This window comes from Leptopilina boulardi, unplaced genomic scaffold (genome assembly GCF_019393585.1).
Source record: "Leptopilina boulardi isolate dan_hultmark-lab unplaced genomic scaffold, ZJU_Lbou_2.1 LbouV2_32, whole genome shotgun sequence".
Lineage (NCBI taxonomy): Eukaryota > Metazoa > Arthropoda > Insecta > Hymenoptera > Figitidae > Leptopilina > Leptopilina boulardi.
The window spans coordinates 178478-196147 of record NW_026137885.1 but is presented as its reverse complement, the minus strand read 5'-3'; the positions used below and the strand labels follow the sequence as shown (position 1 = coordinate 196147).

Genomic DNA, 17670 nt, shown 5'->3' with positions numbered 1-17670 from the left:
ACTCACATTTGAAGTTAATTTACATCAACCATCTTTTTTTTTTCAAGAAACACTCACGCACTCGATATTCATAAAATTGAATACTATTACTTGACAGAAAAACAATAAATATTTTTAAACCCGCATTTAAATAAAATACTAACACACGCACGATACCCCCAAAATTACGTGGCTTTTGAGACATGATATGCAACTTTAGAAAATAAATGAATAAACGTTATTCTCGATAAAACAACAATTAACCAAAAAATAGAAAAAAAATATCAATGTAAATTGACACCAACATATGTAAACACGACGAATTTACACTGACTGACACGAAAAATATTGAGATTTGACAATTATATACGACACTGCAAAGTTATAAAAGTCACGAACAATTATTTTTACAAATAAAAACTTTATTCCTGTAAAACACTGTCTATTCTGATTTCTATTAACTGCAAGGAAGAAAGTGCGCGAAAAAACCGGCCGGTATCCACGAGCTGATGATATATCTAAAATTATGTAAGCATATATAAATTGTTACTTCGTTAGTTCTTTTACTCCTCGAATAAATAATAAATATAATATTTATGTTGACTTATTGTCAAAGATTAAAAGAGAAAAAACCAAAATTACTAGACAAGCAAAGAGAATCAACAATGACACTTATGCGACAACCATCTTGTTTTTCTGTCCGTTATTTCTTCAATTTTTAATTGCAAAAATATGATACAAATAAAAATGACTAACATAAATTTATAATTTCACGAGATGTAAAAATCAATTATAATTCACAATATTTAACGACGGAACAAAAATTTAGTTGTAAATTCACGATTCAAAGTATTTATAACTGACGCACCGCGCACCATTTTCCATTGCAGTTTTAGTTCCACTGTTCCAATCTAGTCAGTTGCACCACATCAGTGGCGTTAGTTCATTGTTGCTTTCCCGTTTTTAATTAATACAAGTATTTTCTAATTAGAATTATAGAAAGGTAAAATACGTTCGCGGTACTTCATTATTATATTTTTCGATTTTCATTGAGAAATACTAAAGAAAAAATAATTAAATTCGTAAACCGGGAGTGTCGCAGTAGTTCTGAAAATGACCACAAAAATGTAGCGCTACTATCGCAGGGGTTAAAACACAATCGACCAGTTTCGATATATCGATCCGAGTAAGCGATCCATCATGGCGTCACCGACCGCTCCCTGGATGCGGTGCTGCATTCAGACAGTTGTATTCCCGCTTTTAGTCATCGAGGTGTAACAGTCTAAGAAAAAAAAGAAAAGATGAAGTAATATTTTTGTGCGCGATACACTATTAATACTAAATAATAATTATATATTCGCGATGTCAGTAGAAAAAAAAAGTACAAATGTTAAAATCTCAAGTGCTGTGTCGGTCTCGCATGTTCTCTATATCCGGGGCACGTGTTCGTAACAATTGCAAAGTTTTCTATTTCTAACCGATATTTTTCAAGTTATCAAATTATTTTCCATGTGACTTTATACTGTGCAAAAGTATCGCGGATTTTTATTTTCTATTTTTCGTGTCACTCATTAATAATGTTAAAGAGTTTTGTGAATTTCGTGTGAATATTGAATATATATTTTCTTCGAGTGAGTTTTGTGCAAGTGTTTTTGTGAATTTTGCCGATTATTGAGGATTAGGTGATTGTTGCAGAGCAGCTCCTGGAGGAGATCTGGTGCGGCTGAGCGCAGTTCAATGTAAGTTAAATAAATTTATCTCTGAATTTTTTTTGTTTTAAAATTTGTAATATTAATTTATTACCAAAAAAAAATTCATTATCATTGTTTGAATATTTTGTTATGAGTTTTTAATATTTTTTACATCTTTCTCAGAAATATATAATATAGTTACAAAAAAAAAAAAATTATTATAATAAATAAACGATGAAATTTATCATTCTGAGTAATTATTGATAAGTTGATTTTTTAATTATTTCGTGTCATCGAGTGAAAAATATAATAATGAATCTTTTTTCAAAAATGTTTCAGACAGTTAGTCAAGGAGAAGGAAAATTCATCATCATCATCTTCTTCTTCTTCTTTTTTCGCCTTTTGATTTGGGAAGATTCATCTGCTTCTAGAAGGAAGGCTCAATATCTCCATCATTTCAACTTCCGACGTGGGATTCACCGAACGGTGAGTCGTTTTTTAATTAACTCCTTCCCTGTTTAAAATTGAGTTGATTTTCTTTATCTAAAATGAAAAAAATCTAATCTAAAGTATATTTATGAATTGAAAATTAGTTTTTTAGACTTTTTTTAAAAAATAAATTATAATACTATATTGATTTAAACGAAACATAAATTTTGTTTAAACAGGGAAGGAAATATAACAACATAGTGACACCATTGACAAAATATATACTATTTTGAAGTATTTTTTTACTACGCAATATAATATATTTTATCAATGTTTCTATTATTATTTATGTATATTATTTAAACTGTAAAATTTGTTTAATATTCAATGTTTTGTAATTTTTTATATATTTTAAAGTAATTTTCTTTCAATTAAAAAAGTACAATTTTTATTAATTTTAAAGTTATTGACAATATAAATTTTTCTAGTTTTTTGTAATTAAAAAAAAATTATTAAAGTTAATGCATGTGAAATTGTAATTTTTTTTTAATAACTTCATTAAAACAGTAATTAAAATTTTTTCTTTCAGAATTTTGAGCTCAGGTGACGGTAGCGTCCCGGGACGTTAACCCTAGTGTAGGTTTTTTTGCACCTGGGCGATAGAATATAGTTATAGGTATAGAGAAATCGGAAAAATATTTTCTAGATAATTTTTTTTCGTTTTAAATATAGCTATAGGTAGGGAATTCGGAAAAATTTGTTCTAGGTCGTTTTTTTCGTTTTAAATATAGCTACAGGTAGGGAAATCGGAAAAATTTGTTAGTGTTTAGGATATATGTAAGTAACTGGAGTACCAGTAAAATTATAATTGCTTCTAAATTTAAATATTTTTGTCACTATGTTGTTTTTACATTTTTTTATTACACGTTTGATATCAATTTGTAAATTGTGTAAAATATTGTTTTATACTTGTTTAATTAAATATTATTTTCAGTAGATTCAACGTGGTGAGCAATAATTTTGTTATTTTTTAAAATTTTATTAACTATTTTTTCAGGAATTTAAAAATTTTTACATTCTTAATTTTTTATTATTATACATAATTTATAAACTGTAATAACTATAACTATATAACTATAATTATAAACTATTTGTTTATTATATGAAATTTTTTTTATTACACTGTTAAATAATATTTTTAACGCAATTTAAAAAAAAATCCATTTATTAACCAGAAAAATCGGAATTTTGTCCCATAAAAAATAATAGATATCTTAATATTAATTTAAAAATAATTTTAAACTTAAAAATTTTATTTTTGTGACCTTGAGCGCTTTAGCGGTTATTTTCGGAAATACCGTTCAGTTAAAAGCGAGTCACTTCAATCACAAACGTGTTTTCTCATCTGTTTATATTGACTGTACCGACCGGGCATAATTTATCAGTTTTATTTTTGAGGTTATGTTTAAGTTTACATTTTGTGTTATAATAGTGTTGTGAGTAGTGTTGTCAACAAAAACATTTTAAAATGCCGGATAATTTAAATCAAAAATTATTTTACAATACAGTGTTGTGTCAAACATTTTCTCCGGATAAACATTTTTTATTTGCCGGAAATATTTATGGCGATGTTTCAATTTACGAGTAAGTATTACAATTTTCAATACGGTGTATAGATTATAAACATTTGTTTTGCTTAAAAAAAATATTTATAGTTAAAAAAAGAAATTTACTTTTATTTATAGAATTTCAAAAATTTTGGGTCCACAATTAGAGGAAAATAATTGTCAAGGGCCAACTTATCGATTTACCGCTCATTCTAATCAACATGTTGAAAGTATGGTAGCAACTGAACAATTTCTTGTTACTGGAACATCAGGCGAAATATCAGGATGGGATTGGAAAACAATTACTTCGAATAAAGCATCAAAGGCTAAAGTTTCTTGGACAATAAATTTACCAGTTAAAAAGTGAGAAAATTTTTTTAATTTAATAATTAGTATTGTTAATTATAAATTTATTAAAATTTTTTTTTTTTGCAGCGATAGTTATGAGAGGCCAGATGTTAATTTTATGGTTTATTCGAAATCAAATAATTTATTATACGCTGGCTGTGGTAATAATACAATATATGTAATTGATTTGGAAGGTGGTAGAATTCAAAGAAGTTTGGAAGGTCATGAAGATTATATACACGCTATTTCCGTAACGTATGAAATAAATTAAAATTTTTTATGAAGATAATTGAAAAAATTAATTATTTTTTTTTCCATTATCAAAATGATAAAATAATATTTTACCAATATTTAGGGGCGAACAATTGGCATCAGCTAGTGAAGATGGTAGTGTTCGTTTGTGGGATCTTAGAAAAAATGAAAATACAAATATTTTAAAGCCTTATCTAGTTGATAAAGTGGCGAGACCAAAATTAGGCAAATGGATAGGAACTGTAGATTTTACTGAAGATTGGCTGGTATAAATACTAATTTATTATTAAAAATTAATTAATAATGAAATATAATTGAAATAATTTTGTTTTTTTCTAGCTCTGTGGAGGAGGACCGAAATTATCATTGTGGCATATGAGAACAATGGAAACGGCAACAATTTTCGATTTACCCGATCAGGGAATTCACGTTTCAAATATTTACGAGGAGAGAATAATTACCGGTGGTACAATGCCACATGTTTATCATCTCACTTATCAAGGAGAAACATTAGCTAAAGTTCCAGTTTCCTGTAATACGGTTTACAGTATTGTTTATCAAGAAGTACCACAAAGACTTTTAAGCATTGCCGGCTCGAGTAATCAAATTGATATTTGTACAAATTTCAATTATCGAGAACTTACATTGAAATTTGCTTGATAGGTTGGTAATAATTGAAAACAGATTTACATAATTATTATTTTTCTTTTTTAATAATAAATATATTAATAATACATATTTAATTCATTAGTTGCTAATTTTTGTACAAATATTTACATTTATCTAAAAATTGAATACAGCTTAAATTTGAAAATTTAATTTAAAATTATTAGAAAAATTTTAATATTGATTATTATAAATAATTAATATTTTCTATTGAATTTTGACTGAATATTTTTTTTTCGCTTGTTTGCGAATATCACAAAAAACCGTGACCGGCAATAACTGCAGGAATAAAACCTTCTCGGCCGTCTCGCGATCTAACCCAAAACCAATTGTTCACATGATCACTGATAAGTGCAACGACATCACCTTTCATAACGCTCATTGCATTAATTTCTTGACCCTCGTAATCGTTACGAATAACGAGTAATGTGTGACGAGATCCTTTTGTCCTGGCATTGGCAGCTGCTCTTAAATACAATCGATCTACGCTTCTTTCACCGCATGTTGATAATGCATCTCTTGAACTTCGTTTTATTCTTCCCGATCTTCCTCGTGTTCCGCATTCTGATTTTGTGTCACGTAATTTTTCAGTATCGGTCATATTACCTGGGGAAAAAAATATTTATTTTTTTTAGGTACGAATTTGAAATTAGAAATTCTTTTTTTCATTTTTTAGTTCATTTTAATTTAATTAAATAAAATTTTATTTTTATTTGATAGAATAAATTCTGTTAAGTAAAAAATTTGACTAAAAGAAAATTCTATTGTTTTTTTTGTAGATAAAAAATAAATTTACCCAATGGTCTAGGAAATACGTCAGTAGAGTCTTCCCAACATGGTCCATGGGTTGGTTGTGGTAAAATTCCAAGTGGTAAACAAGCTGAATAATCAACATAACCCTCTTGTCCATGAGGTGTTTGTACATATAACCAGGTTTGATTTTTAAAAACTGCGTTGACAACAGTTCCCAAGGGAAGTGCAATTTCATCTTGTGTGCCACCTTGCGTTTGATATAAAACCGATGGAAATGATAAAACTACAGGAATATTTGCTGGTTTTTCAATGGAAGCCTGTAATTAATTGATACTGATATTTAAAAAAAATTTTCGTTTTTGAAAATGAAATTGAAATTTTGAAACAATTATTTTTTCTAAATAAATAAATAAATACCTTTGTGAGAAAGGAATCAAGATCGGCAATTTCATAGCCAAATCTACTGGAGGGTCGTGTTTTATGAGGTCGTTTTGTTCTTCGATGTCTGTGCTTCTCTCTTCCACTTGATGTCAATGTCGATTCCCTCGGGACCAATGTTGGCTCCGATGTTGCTCTCTTTACTTTTTCTTTAATTTCCTTTTCCATCGATAAAACTTCCATATGTTTTTCTAATTTATTATTATCTATCGTCGTATCCACAGTGATTCCATTCAGTTTTTCTTTTTTCATTGGCTGTAAAAAAATTTTTTTTTTCATTAGAAAAAATAAATTTAAAATTGCAATGCGTTTAAAAATTAATTTTCTCAATATTTCACCTTTTCAATTGTATCATTTTCAATTCTATGCAATTTTATTTCACGATTATCGAGTGTTGCATTATTATCCTTGGATTTTTCTTTAATCGTTTTTGTGCTCTTTATACTTCTCATGCTTTTGACACTATTTCTAAATGGTCTCTCCTTTATTTCTAATGATGATAAATTTTCCTGATTATTTGTTGTATTTGTAGATTGCTGCTGACCACGAAGTACCCACGTTAAAGAGATCTTCGGGCGTAAAAGTGAACTTGATTTTTGTCCCATAATATTTAGAGAAATTTGTGATTGTAAAGATTCTTGTAATCTTGACGATAAAGATGGCGAGGATGGCGGTGTCACTGCTGGTGGCGGACAATCCGCCACCAGGTCCACCGCCTGCACCGGACACCCATTCTCCTAAAAAAAAAAAAAATATTTTTATTATTAAATTAAAAAAAAAAAAAAATTGAATATTAAATTGCAGAAAAAGAATATTTTGATAAAAATGTAAATGTGATTTTTTTTTATCAATTTTAATGAAATTAAAACTAGTTTTGTTATCAGGTAGTTAAATAGTTTTTGGTCAATAATTATAATTTTGGGGATTTTTTTTTTCTCTTATAAAGTATCAGTAATCAAAATTATTGCCAACTGTTTACCGTTTATTGTGCGCCTTTAGTTACGACCACTTTATAAACATATTTTTCTTTTTTCGAAATTTTTCGTTGAGAAGTAAAGAACTTGATTTATTTTACGAGGACTTTGCACAAGCAGAGTGTAATAAGAACTTTTAGGGTAACAACCTGTAATCTCGTACAAAATTTGTCTTTTAAAAAGGGACATTAATTTTTTTATTGAATATTTTTTTTTGATATTTTTACTTTTTGGAATATTGTTGAATAATTTAGGAATATTTCTTTTATTTAGCACTGAGAATTATTTAAAAAATAAAAAAAAAATGGAATTTACAAATTTCTAATGAAATTAAATTATCATGTTTGCAAGCGGAATATTATAAGTATTACAATTTCCGGGAGTTTATTATTCATCTCCTTATTCACTTACGAAGCGTGAGATGAATAAAATTTTAAATTCTTATTCAGCAAATTCTGTTATCATATATATTTTTTATGATTTGGTAAAATATCATTATTTATTATTGTTTAAAAAAAAAATAGTGACGACTTAATTATGTTGGAATATTTTCTGGTATGATTTGAAATAAAATTGTCGACACAAATTTTTATTTGATTTATTCAAAAATGAAAATTGAGAAAAAATATATAAATCTTGATTTATGATCAGAAGTTTCTTTCAATTTTTTCATGACTCATCGTTTTAAATATTTCTTGTGCAGAATCCAATTTAGAATTAGAAAATTACTTACTGTAATTTTTCAATAATTAATGTTGATTACAAAAATTTTTTGTTGTAGAATACAGGTTGTAGTTCTTCATTTTTAAAAATCGAAAAATTTTCTCTTGAGCTTTTGTCGTTTCTCTTTTGTAGCTTTTGTCTTTTTCCAGACATTTTATGTAGTGTAGACATAGAAAAAAATAGAAAAAAATAATAAATAGAAAAAAATTTTTAAAAAATAGAAAAAAAAACAAAAAATTGTGAGAGTTGCAAGCACAGAAAGTAGCCTCAGGTGACAAGTTAAAGGGAGAAAGGTGGCACACACGGGCCAAGAATTGCTTGAATCATATGCTAATGAAATTCTCAAGATATCTATCGCTGCCAAGAGCCACTGTGCTAAAGGTATTAGTTTAGTTCTTGTCTTTTAGCTACGTGATTTTATCTCACTCGCCCTTTAAACGTTCCATATCAATTTTTGATACTATACAAAACCGAATTGAATTTTAGTGCGCGAAAAAAATTTTTTTTTTTCATTTTAAACAAGAAGCAAAGCTTTAAAAAATTTCTGAAATATTTAAATATTTCCACTTTATTTTATATTCTAATAATAATAAATAAAATTAATTAAATTTATTTTATTAATTCAATAAAATTAATTTAATTTAATTTATTTAATTAAATTAATTTATTTTATTAATAAATTAAAGTAAATTTTATTTTATTAATTAAGTAAAATTCCACATTATTGAGATTGAGACAGAAAATAAATAAAATATGAAATAAAAATTTTACAAAAATGAAAATTGAAACGGGCGTATAATTTATGAAGATGTTAAAATTTCCATGGGGTCTGAAAAAATATATATATATATACCGACAAAGTTTGAGTTGTTTTGGCGAAAAGGAAAAAAAAGAATCATTAACGGATTTTTAATTATCCTCGCACACTATTTTATATATATATATATGGGCGCGACCAGGGCGGCCCCTATATGAAAAATGACTTTCGCGTTTAATATCTCTCTTTTCTGCTTTTTATCTCTTGAGAAATTTAATTTGTATGTGCAAACAAATTAAGGTCATTTTTAACGAAGATTTCACTAGGTTATCATTTTTCATATATACGCAATAAGTACTCGAGTACTTTTTTTTTATAATATAGCAAAAATGATGAGATATTTTTTGTATTTTTATTTTCATTTCAAAAAAAAATGACGAATGATTTATTTGAAAAAAAAGAGAGAAAAAGTATGATTGATTATGTTTTATGTTATGTATTATAGATTAGCGAGATGCAAAAATTTAAAAGAAATTACTTTAATGGTATGGAATTTTCTTGCCAAGGAAGGTTTTACCCTCAATGACCTATTCTGTAGTTTCATTCTTCTTTTGTTACAAATCCTAATAAAATATTATATATTTTCTTTTATTCTGAAAACAATTCTTATTTAATATAATAATTTTTATTCGGAAAAAATTATTTATTTAATATAATAATTTTTATTGGGAAAAAATTATTTATTTAATATAATAATTTTTATTTTGAAAAAAAATTCTTAGTTAATATAAGAATATTCCTGTGAAAAATTTAGGAATTTTTGTTGTTGTTGTTGGAATAATGTACCTTGTAGGAAATTCTGTCTTCATTTGATTGTACGAGTTGACCTTCGTTTGTTGGTCCAGATCCCGCTTGAACAACTTGAAAATTTGTCGTCTCGCTTCCTCTGGACTGTTGGCTTGATCTTTTCAAATCTCCTGAAATTGTAGTAAAGCCGATTAGTGTCTCATTTCATGAGTACAAATTTATTTTTTTGAAATTTTTAATTACTTACACAGTGAAAAAAAATAATTTATTTGATTCAAATTATCAGTTAATTGAATATTATCAAATAAATATTTATTTTTATTAAATAATTATTATTTCAGTATGTCGGTGAAATTGAAAAAGTTTATGATCAACGATTTAGAAGAAAAAATATGTTTCTATGCAAATTATTATAATTATTTATTTAAAAATTTTTTTTGCAACGTTTTTTGATCAACAAATTTTTAGGCAAATAATTAAGAATTATTCTTCGAGTGAAAAATAGATTTTTTATTTTATTTCAAATACAGAAATTATTTGGTTCAAGTAAATATTTTTTTTTTTTTTTGAGTAAAGTAATCGATTATTTAAAAAATATTTTTTTCAGTGTTTGATAAATGTATGCGAAAGATACGAGAGGAAATTTTATATTAAAAATTAATAAATTGTCTATTTGAGAAGAATTCGATAACTTTGAAATTGATAAATATTTGTGATTAAGAATCAGTATTTTAAAAAAAATTTTTTTTTTTTTTTGAATTGTAGTTGTAAGTACTAAAGGTGCACACGTGTTTAATGCCGTAACTGTAACATTGTAGAAGACTTTATATGTACTTGCACTTGCATCTAACAGATCTGCATTTACAGCTATAAAACATAATGAATACCAATTTGACACGCGTTTTGCGAGAGTTACGAGCATGTAATTCAAACTTCCTGCCTGTTAGTGAGAGACGATATTGGGCTCTGTGTTTTTTTTTTTTTTTTGCTCCTCTTATTTTTTACCATATTCGCGAGATATATGAAAGAATAATAATGTGTATGACATATGCATGTAATATGAATCTCGAACTCGTTAAGTTGATTTGCACTCATTTCCTCTTCCCGTTTTCACTTCTTATATAGTTTATCTCATCTCTCTAATCTTTACACCTTGATACCGTAATTCAATAATGTAGAAAGATAAATATCAATTTTCTAAAAAATGAAAAAAAAATTATTAGAAAGTAATTGAAATTTAAAAGGAGGTTTTGAGGTCGATATGTAATAATATTTCATTTAGAAAAAAATTCTCAAATTGGCAAATTTTGTATTAAACAAATTTTTCGAACACTGAAAAAAAATGTAATTCAAATAATTGATTATTTTATTATCAAATAAATATTTGTTTGTATTAAATAATTATTTATTTAACTCAATTAAATGGTATCACTGAGAGAAAAAATTAAAATATTAAAAATATAATTTATAATATAATTAATAATTATAATTAATATTTTAAAATTGAAAATTTCAATACAGTCGAAATTTTAGTAAATATTTTTTAATTTAGGGAAAACGTGTAAAAATGTGAAGTATTGATATAAAAAAAAAAAATCTGATATCTGATGATATTTGATAATACTCAAGTGATCAATTATTTGAATCAAATATTTTTTTTCCATTGTACTCGTGATTTTTTTTTTTTCTTTATTTTGTCAACATAGTGTCACGTGTTTATTTTCAACATTGAAAATATCATTTACAGGATGAACACGTGGAGTGTTTACCACGAATAAAGTTGAGAGTTAATTCAAATTTGCATTCTTTTTAGGAAGTGTAAAAAAAAAAATTCATAAACAACAATGTTAGTATTCATTACATAATTCGCAAAAAGCAAAATATGAATTATAGAAAAATATAATATAAATTAACATAGAATTTCAAAAAAAAATTTTAATTTAATATTATTTAGTTTTAATATTTATTGATTTTGGTGTTTTTTTTTATATTCAAATTGTTTTGTAAACAATTATTAATTTGCATTACCTGCATTGTTGTTCCATTAAATTGTTATAAACTCCACTTCTATTTTTTCCAACACAAACAAAACAATGATAGTTTCACGTTTGACATATCGTGTCATTGTAATTTTTTTTTTTTTTCAAAATATGACTAGATAAAAAATTTTATTTCACTAAAAATAATATTTTCACAAAAAAAAACGAAATTACCAATCTGATTTAAAACTTCCACTGTGTAATTAGTTTTTTTAAATTGTTTTAAATTTAAAAATTAAAATTTTAAATTAGTTTTTATTCTAAATCAAATTATTATTTTAATATTTGAATACAATCAAGTATGAATAAATTAAATAAATAATTAAATTAGCTAATTTTGTGTAAAAACACTGAATATATAATAATTTTACATTTACATGTCTTTGAAATAAATTCTGAAGAGAAGCACCGAGAGTGCAAGTTAAAACTGAGAATAAACGCAGTTTCACTCACAGGTGCAGTTTCGACTAGACTAAAAGGGTTTGAATTCTGTTCCCTTAGCCTTGAAGTGTCTCTCTCTCTAGTTCAAAGAAGAGAGAGAGAGTGTGGTATCGTGTATTTTCATTGGTCTCACCTTCCCGCGCAAAATCATTTCTCCAATCGTGACTTGGTATATTGTATATACCGCGGAACCGTAATTGTTAGGTACGCAGCAATTACCAAAATGGAGGGGTTATTTTACTCTTTCTCATGTCTTAAAATTTACCACGAGATTGGTAACGAGCATGAACAATTACATGCTGTATACCAAATAAAATAAAGTATATACACCGTGCAAAAAAAGAAAAAAAAAAAATATTGCAAACTTTTTTTTTTACATTCACGATAAATACAGTACGATATTTCATATAGCATATATTTTTTTTGAAATATTTGGAATGTTTTATACTTGAATAATTGATAATCAATTGGAATATTTATTCACTATTTTGCAAGGACGTTTCTGATATTATAGAATTGTATAAAAGGAAATGGTATAGATCGAAAAGAATATATAATGGAGGGACGAGAGTGAGAGAGGATATAAAGTGAAGGTGGACCATATGATCTTTGACCCCCCTTGGGAACGTCGGTGGGCCGTTGAGGGCCTTAAAAGAAATGGGGAGTTCATTGGGCCCACCCGCTCGAAAATACATCCATACGTTCCATGTAACAAGCCCGCGTGCTTACTCTCTCTCGCACCTTCAATTTAAACCTGTTAATCGTCCCGTATGAAATTAAATTGCAAAAAAAAAAGGTCAAATCAATCATATTGAATCAATTTTTATATACATCGCTTAATCTATGATCCGTATAGTTTATTTTTTTCAATCAAACAAAATTTAACATTTTTTAAAAAAAGACACTCTTTTTATTTTTTTGGATTATTTTATTTTAGATTTGCTTTTATTTATAGAAATTTATAAAAAAAAATATATTTGTTTTAATTTGATAAATATTTAATATTATTTGTTAAATAAGAGTGTTAAAAAATTTTTTATTACAGAATAATAATAATAATTATTTTCTATTCTAAATTATTACTGAACAGTTCTACAATACAGAAACTTTTTACAATATTTTTGTACTATAACACCAACAGTCACTTTCATTTGTTAAAAATTTTACAAATAATTATTTTACATCGAACTTCACTTTTCATATTCAGTACAATTTTCCAAAAAAAAAAAATTTTATCACTTTTTCCATTTTGCAGATACAAATTCCAAATTTTTTCAAAGAATTATATAAAAAAAAAAAAATTAGCACAAACTTGAAAAATAACAATTAATGATTAAAATTATCTAGTTGATTTTAGTGGTTTTATGGTCACCCAAAATCCGCCTTTGGGAGAATTAAGAAAAGAGGATTCATCTCTTTCAATTGGAAAAATCATTTTTGGTGAAACTTCAACGGAAAAATCTTTGATAATTGTAAAAACAGCAACTTTTATTAGAATTGCAGCCATTCTCATTCCGACACATATTCTTGGTCCTTCACCAAATGGAAGAAATGTAAATTTATGTCTATTATTCTTTTCATCTTCATTAAATCTTTCGGGATTGAATTTTTCCGGTTCTTGCCAATATTTTGAATCCATTTGTAATCCATAAGCAGAAAATGCCACAGTTTGTCCTGGTTTAATAACACATGATAATCCATCATTGCCCTCGAGTTTTATTTTTTTTGTGCAAATTTTAAAGAATGTTCCACCAATATGATTCATTCTTTGTGATTCATTTAAAACTTTTTCTAAATATGTCATTTCTTTAAGTGCATCGTATGTTAATTCGCCATTGTATTTTTTTAATAAACTAACAATTTCATTGCGTACTTTCTCTTGAATTTCGGGTCGACTTGCTATATCCATAATTAGAAAACTCATTGTTATTGCTGATGTTTCATAAACATCGGCAGCAAATGACAACATGTGTGCTGCAGCAAGTGTTTCTTCATGCATATTACTATCGTGAGTTTTTTGATAATCGAGAACAATTTGCATGAAATCATTATAAGTTCGTTTCTCTTTTTTACGATTATTGATAATTGTTTTTGCAATTTGACGAAAATATTGATCGACCTCTTTAGGTGTAATAGAGAGTTTAAATAATTTCGCCAATGTTGGCATAAAAAACATAATCATCTGATGAATACCAGTATTAAGTGATGGATTGTCAAAAATTTTATTTATTATCTGATTGTACGTCATCTCACCATTTTTTGGTTGTAATTCTTCTTGAAAATTGTGTGCCTCAATACCCATTCCAGTTGATGAGATTTCGCCGGTAAATTTGTGACATAATTTCTTGAGATTAAGATCAATTTTATCATTATTATCTTTACATTGATTGTGTAGGTAATTTGATAATTTTGAGCCTACATTTAAAACAAGGGACAACATCATTTTTAGTTTCATACTGGAGAAACTATTTGTTAATGGTGCTCGTGCTTGTTTCCATTTTTCACCATTAACAAAAAATGGATTTAAACTAATAAGCTCATCTTTTTCGAGACAATTAATTTTAAAGGGATTTTCACTAAATGAAGAGAAATTTGTTAGAAGAACATTTTTCACAAGTTCAGGATCACGAATTAATAATAATGGAGTAAATAAACGATAAAATCCAATCATGCTGTAATTTTTCCCCTCCTTGTAAATATCTTCGCCCAATGTTCCCATACTTTTTTGAACAGTAAACACTGGTAGCATGTGTCCTAATCCTGGAATTGTACCCTTGGCCGATGGTATTCCTCGTCTTTGCCAATAATTGTATTGCCATGATAAATAAAAGTAGAGAAGAAATAGAACAAATGCTATTGAAGCAAGAATATAACTAAGCTCCATTCTCGATGAATGTCGACAAGTTACTGATGGGTCAATTTTTTTAAACCCACTACTTTGAAGATATATGTACATAAATTTATGCTCGAGTGGATAAACGCAATAACAATGATGAAAGACTTTGTCACTTAAATATACTCTGCTAATGTGTATGCGCTGTTTGAAAATATTAGGCTTGTTACGTCATTCTGATACTTGTCAATGTCATCTCTTTAATAGTCTCTTGAAAATTTTAATTTTTTCCATTATTTGGTGAAAATTTATTTTTTAAAGAGAATAATAATAATTGATGACAAATCATAGTAGTGATGAGATAAATATTTAAAATTACCTTTTGGAACACATATGGAAGATACTAGATATATACTTTATTAATTAAAATAATTTTGCACCACTTATATACCTCGGTTGAGATTTAAATTATAGATATCCACTCACTCACAGTTGTTATATGGGTGTTGGAACCTCCAACTTGTTAATGATTACAGGGCCAGTTCGCAAAAGGATTTCAGATTCCCGTCATAACTTTCAGGTTCAAAGTTCATTCAATCGGAAATTCGCACTATAAAAAATGAATTAAAATTGTTATTTTATCATTTTATCTTGAAAATTTCAAAATTAATATCAATTATTTTTGTAGCATCTGATTATAAAAATGAAAATAAAATATTTCAGACTGCGATTAAAATTACAAATTAAAATTATAAATTAAAATTTAGTTTGAAGAAAATTGAAATTGAATTATTAAATATGTTGAATCTTCAAAGTTGTTCGCCGCTAAAAGAAACATTTAAGAATACGGAAGTAATTGAAATTTTTTTTTGAAAATCCTTGTCAGATTTCAAGACAGTTTGACACTGATATTCGCGCTAAAAATTCGGTGCATTTTAATGAATTTTTGTTTCTTCGCATACCGACAAATTTTATTATTATTAATTTTTTTTTTTTTTTTTTGTCTAAAAGTGAATTGAATAAATAGTTGGAGCAAACCTTCCGCGTTACGTGTGGATTTCACGATTTGTATTAGTGCTGTACGAAAAGGAAATAGGGAATTAATTTTTTCTGTACTTGCATCGAAGAAGAAAATATTTTACGATGGTACATAAATCTTTGCCCCCCCCCCCTTTTCCCCTGTACGATAAAGTGTGAGTGGGCGGTTCGCCATGATACTGAGCCGAACAACCATAAATTTTATACATTTTCATTTTATTCGATTCGCAACTATTCGAATAATCTTGAATATCATTCAACCTAGAAATCTCTAGAGCTATTTATTTCAATTATCATTCGTTATATTGTATAAAGTCGGTCAAGTTCTCTGTTTTAAATTGACACACTTGTTCCTTTCAATTTCCGATGATATATTTTATATTTTAATTCAAAAAATTGTTTGGAATTGGAAGATTTTATTTATTCTATTACAGTAATTAAATAATAATAATAATAATAACAGTAATATGTTGAAATAAAATCAATGATAATTTTTTACTATTGCAGAAATTATTCAACTTTTAATTAATAAATTTCTATTTATTAGTCATTAGATTAAGCACTAGTTAGTTTACTAGTTATTTAAAGATCTGATGTTTACCCAAAATCTACCATTAGGAGAATTAAAAAAAGACGATTCATCTCTTTCAATTGGAAAAAACATTTTTGGTGAAACTTCAACGGAAAAATCTTTTAAAATATCAGAAACTAACATTTTTATTAAAATCACACCCATATTCTCATTCCACACTCGTGGTCCTTCACCAAATGGAAGAAATGTAAATTTATGTCTAGTTTTATTATTTTCCTCATTAAATCTTTTGGAATTGAATTTTTCCGGTTTTTGCATTTTGTAAAATGAAAATTCTAACTAATGATTTTTAGAAAATATTCATCGGTTTTACATTTTTGTGGGCTTCATATGCACCCCTCTCTGTACGATTAAACAATTATGTTTGAGTTTTATACGTGATTGTTGCATTTTGCTGGCAGGTCCATGAAGTTGGCCGTTATACCTGTACCTTGGTATGCCATCATAACAATCCACAGAGCAGAACACCCAATTATGCAATAGATCACAGTTGGGCGGTTCAGGATCGCTTCCTATATCTGATATAACTCTCGCATGAATTGCGTAGAGATGACCGTTCAATGCTTACGCTTGATGACACTCTAATAATAGTAATCAGTTCGAACATTGATATGCGATTCAAAAACTTTTTTTTCTTTAGTACTTTTTGAATACTTTCAAATACTCTGAATTCCTTTAGAAAATAATGATCAAAAATTGTTTACAAAGAATTATTTTCAATGAAATTGAAATAGAAATTGACATTTGTAGAAGTATTTTCTTAAATTCTATCTTGTGAGACAAAAATGAAGAATTTTTTTTTCGATTTTATCAGGTATTTCTTTATATGGCATGTTGATCCTTATATCGCCCACCTCGAGGACGAACACTACACCAATCATTAGTTTGTTACAATTTGATGACTGTCTTTTTGCGCGCATACTTTGCTCTACCTTCAAGTATATTTCTTTCTTGGGAGCCAATCTTCAGACGAAACCATTCATTCGAAAGTACATTGTTAAGTGAATTACTGTTTTCAACTTTGAGTTCATAAGACACGCTTCATTCGATTTGAAATGAAGCACATTATATACAAATATTTTTTTATACGTTTTATAATCGTACTACAAAATAAAAATTCTTTGAAATTTTAAAAATAGGAATCAAAATTATTATTTTTTTTAAGGTATTGTACAATTAATGTTAATTAAGTCTCAACGGGTTTGTATTTGAGGGAAACTTTTGGTTTTAAAGGGATTTATTAATGACTTGAGTTACAAATGTTACGGGGAAAAGAGAATAATAATAATGAAATAAAAGATAT

The 17670-nt window shown here is 27.0% G+C and overlaps 3 protein-coding genes and 1 long non-coding RNA gene across 5 annotated transcripts in view; 1 reads left to right on the top strand and 3 right to left on the bottom strand.

Annotated features, from left to right (window-relative positions):
* LOC127284251 (uncharacterized) overlaps positions 1–1003 on the bottom strand; it is a 60465-nt gene extending 59462 nt beyond the window's left edge. The window contains exon 1 of the long non-coding RNA XR_007843457.1: positions 7–1003. This is a non-coding gene — a long non-coding RNA (uncharacterized LOC127284251). The remainder of the gene's footprint in view (positions 1–6) is intronic.
* A 2538-nt stretch (positions 1004–3541) lies between these two features.
* Positions 3542–5049, top strand: LOC127284246 (THO complex subunit 6). Its single transcript, XM_051309591.1, has 5 exons — positions 3542–3743; positions 3845–4069; positions 4142–4309; positions 4410–4572; positions 4646–5049. Exons 1-5 carry the CDS (start codon positions 3628–3630, stop codon positions 4964–4966), a joined length of 993 nt encoding a protein of 330 aa, XP_051165548.1. The 5' UTR covers positions 3542–3627; the 3' UTR covers positions 4967–5049.
* LOC127284244 (uncharacterized) overlaps positions 4992–17670 on the bottom strand; it is a 21730-nt gene continuing 9051 nt past the window's right edge. Inside the window, exons 3-7 of one of the 2 annotated variants that reach the window (XM_051309589.1) lie at positions 9464–9594; positions 6502–6900; positions 6143–6418; positions 5769–6042; positions 4992–5578 (exon numbers count right to left, since the gene is read on the bottom strand). In XM_051309589.1, coding sequence (XP_051165546.1) covers positions 5226–5578; positions 5769–6042; positions 6143–6418; positions 6502–6900; positions 9464–9594 — 1433 coding nt within the window. In that variant the 3' untranslated portion in view covers positions 4992–5225. Of the gene's footprint in view, positions 5579–5768; positions 6043–6142; positions 6419–6501; positions 6901–7870; positions 8000–9463; positions 9595–15227; positions 15348–17670 lie in introns of those variants that run through there. The other variant, XR_007843456.1, reaches the window with a different exon arrangement.
* LOC127284245 (cytochrome P450 6B4-like) lies at positions 12883–14888 on the bottom strand. Its single transcript, XM_051309590.1, has one exon. The coding sequence runs from the start codon at positions 14858–14860 to the stop codon at positions 13244–13246; it is 1617 nt and encodes a 538-aa protein (XP_051165547.1). The 5' UTR covers positions 14861–14888; the 3' UTR covers positions 12883–13243.

Bases quoted from the DNA above. Each gene is read 5' to 3' on its own strand.
- LOC127284246 (XM_051309591.1), top strand. From the start codon at position 3,628: ATGCCGGATAATTTAAATCAAAAATTATTTTACAATACAGTGTTGTGT. The intron at 4,070-4,141 runs GTGAGAAAATTT...TTTTTTTTGCAG, and splicing joins ATAAATTTACCAGTTAAAAA to CGATAGTTATGAGAGGCCAG. The intron at 4,310-4,409 runs GTATGAAATAAA...ACCAATATTTAG, and splicing joins ATACACGCTATTTCCGTAAC to GGGCGAACAATTGGCATCAG.
- LOC127284245 (XM_051309590.1), bottom strand. From the start codon at position 14,860: ATGTACATATATCTTCAAAGTAGTGGGTTTAAAAAAATTGACCCATCA.